At 50.1% G+C, this 3,161-nt stretch overlaps 1 protein-coding gene across 1 annotated transcript in view; it reads left to right on the top strand.

Moving 5' to 3' along the window:
* ARHGEF33 (Rho guanine nucleotide exchange factor (GEF) 33) overlaps positions 1-2,831 on the top strand; it is a 16,735-nt gene extending 13,904 nt beyond the window's left edge. Inside the window, exons 13-14 of the mRNA XM_009868293.1 lie at positions 206-959; positions 2,686-2,831. Coding sequence (XP_009866595.1) covers positions 206-959; positions 2,686-2,823 — 892 coding nt within the window. The 3' untranslated portion in view covers positions 2,824-2,831. The remainder of the gene's footprint in view (positions 1-205; positions 960-2,685) is intronic.
* The last annotated feature ends 330 nt before the right edge of the window (positions 2,832-3,161 follow it).

Here is a 3,161-nt window from a genome sequence, read left to right as displayed (position 1 = left end):
GTGTTCCGCCCCCTCCAACCCCCCCCAGCCAATTTCTATTAGTGGCAGCTCTGTTACTGTTTTTCAATATATGAAAATACCCCTTGGCCTTAAGAGAATGGGACTAGGGGAGCAAGGGGGAAGGGGAGCTCATCACACTGACTCTCAGTTATCCTTTAGTATTCCACTTCCTTTTGGTTTTTTGTTTTGTTTTCTTATTTTTAAGGCATCTGATGCCCCAGATGAAGAAAACTCCGCCAACTGTGATGGAGAATATCCAGGCTGTAAAATCTCCTGACTGGGAAATGGAAAGCAGAAAACATGAGAGGCCAGAGAACATCCTTGCATCCTCTCAGCTCACAGAGCAGGAACTCAAGGCTCTGACAGCCCCTTTACAATCCATCCCTGAAATGGAGTACGAAGCACCACCGGCTGATGCTGTGGGAAACACTGAGAGAGCCATCAGGACCTCTGTGGAGCTGCTGCAGGATGCGAGGAACTTTGTGCCAAGTTACGAAGAGTTTGACTACCCTGGGGAGGTTTTCACCATGCCAGGTCCCTATGAAGATGACACCTTCCAAAACCTTGCTCTCTTTGAGAATTGCTCCCCAGCCTCTTCTGAATCTAGCTTAGACATTTGCTTCCTCAGGCCCGTTAACTTCACGTCAGAACCGGAGAGGACAGATCATGCCTTACAGCCATTGCCTAAGAGTTGCACTCCTGTGAGCAGCAGTACTTACAAGCGTGAGATGTTCCACAGCAAAGGCAAGCAGCTGAGCCGATCTCTGAAGGAGTTGCCAAGGAGTGCTGAGGGCGTGAGCACCAGACTCTACAGCACGCGGAGCAGCAGTGGGAGCCGGCTGCAGCAGAAGCAGGAGAGGAATGTCCAGCCTCACATGATCTCAGCCTCATCTCGAAGCTCCCAAAGGAGCTACTTCCCCCCACAAAGAGGAGCGGGTGAAAAACAGAGCTTTTTGGAAGTAAGGAGGCTTAAATAGGAGGAGGAAAAAAGAAAAAGGCACATGGTGATGCAGAAGCAGCAGCAGGAGGAGAAAGATCTGAAAATCAGTTAGGGCAAACCAGATCACAACAGCTTCCAAGTCTACACATTTAAAGTCCTCATCTGCATGTATGTCTCAAGGGAGTGACAAGACAGCTCCTCTTCACACACATCTTCCCTGAGGACAAGCATGCGCTTGAGGCACAGAGCTGGCTGAGTGACAGCTAGAATACCCTGGAGACAAGGTAGCCTCTCCTGTGTCTCTAGCTGTCACTGATCTTCCCCCGCAAGTAAATACTGTGTCTGACCAGGGTCACTAAAGTATGTGCAAAGCTGTTCAAAGTTAGTGCTGTTAGGGTGGCACCCAGTTAAAAAGGTGCCTTTCCACCTGCTGTGAGTAGTACTGGGTTAAGAAAACCAATAGATTTAGTATCAGAACCTCAGCCAGTGTAAACTGGCATGATTCAGCTGAACTCAGCTCATTTACACCAACAAGAACCTGTGTTTGTCATGTGGCTTATAAACCCATGCTAAAGTTTGTGTGAAAACAGACAGAGCTCAGCAGCCATGTCCCTTAGACCGCCAGTGGCATGGCAGACAGCACTCTGGCCCTTCAAGGACATCAGGTCTTGCAGGAACAATATTTTTGTAGTCTGCAGTGCCTGTTTAGAGTCACCTTTGAGCTGTCACAGTCAGGGGGAAGATGTCCTTCACAATTTCTGGGGAAGAGTCCCCTAGAGTGCTGGGAGGTGCTTAGCTAGCTCTCTCAGTGCTGCTTGGAAAAACACCCTCCTGTGAAAATGAGGCAAGATGCAGATGAGGCTGTAGATGCAGGCAATGATGGGAGGAAGGTTCCAACTGACTGAAAAGTGAGGAAGGAAACCTTGAAAGAAAAAAGTCTAGTGAGTGAAGGAGGTGGTGGGTGGCTGAGCAGGGGCGATGAGGCAGAGGGAGAAGAGCCATGGGGACACTCAGCCCCCTGCCCCAAAGCAGGAGCCAGTGAGCTCTTTGGCACTCACCTGCACAAAGATATGAGCCACAGCAGGGTGCAGATGTGGAGCTGGTCCAGAACTGCAGGACACATTCTCCCTCACAGAGCAAAAGAGACCACCATGGCAGTGGTAGGCAGAACTGGAGAAGAGGGACTTGTCCAGAGGCTTGCTGAGAGGAACTCAGCACTCTCCTGAAGGGGGAGAGATCTTCTAATGGCACATTTACCACAAGGTGTATGTGTTCCTGAAGGCTTCTGTCCCGCAGATATAAAACCAGGCAGCAGCAAAGCCAAAAGAAGAATCTTTAACACCATATCAACTCAAGAAGCTTGAAGCCTCCTCACCCTAGGGTAAAGAAAGCTTAGGAGAGCAAGGAAAGGGTGGGAAGTTCCTTCAACACGCTGGCTTGCTCCCTAATTGTCAAGAGGGGCCAGTAAGCTCCCCCTAAATAAAAAAACTTAGCAAGGAAGACTCCAGCTCCCTCTAACAAAACTTATCCTTCTACTCCTCTGCCGCTGCCTCAGCCTCAAAGCCAGCGACAAGTACTCTGCAAAGGTATCAGTGTTGTGAAGGCCCAAATGACCTGTTTTCTCCCAAGCGTTGTCAGCACCTCCTCACCTACCAGGTCACTTCCTAGCACAGAGAAAGAGAGAGAGAGAAGGGGACAAGGATGTGAGGTTGCAAATGCTGGTTAAATTGTCTTTTCCCTTTTAGGAGCTCCATGCAGAAGACAACACCAGGTTCTGCCAGAAGGATGACAATGAGCAAACATCCTTCAGCGACCACAACCCACGGCACGAGCCCAAGGGGGGTTTCCGGAGCTCCTTCCGCAAGCTCTTCAAAAAGAAATAAGCAGCCCCAAGAAAGGCAGGCCACAGCCTAAGTGCAACAGTGCTTTCCCAGGTCCCTGAGGGTGGAGACAGCCAGCAAGGCCCCAAGATCCCCCCTGACTAACACAGTAGGTGGAGGTCGGGGGAGAGGAGAATGTCGCAACTGTCTTACAAATACATCCTGCTCTTCATAGTACAGGGCAGGGCCAGGCTATGGAGGTTAGCCAGCAGGTGCAATAAGCACAGGAACTTGCTAGCTTTCACCCCTGCCTGATTTAATTTTCCTCAGTTCTGGGAAACTGTGGCTGAATCCCACTATCTTCTCCTCCCCCTCAGCACTCCTTGATTTGCCATACATCT

This window comes from Apaloderma vittatum, unplaced genomic scaffold (assembly GCF_000703405.1).
Source record: "Apaloderma vittatum isolate BGI_N311 unplaced genomic scaffold, ASM70340v1 scaffold10884, whole genome shotgun sequence".
Lineage (NCBI taxonomy): Eukaryota > Metazoa > Chordata > Aves > Trogoniformes > Trogonidae > Apaloderma > Apaloderma vittatum.
This window is presented reverse-complemented; position numbering and strand designations above follow the sequence as displayed.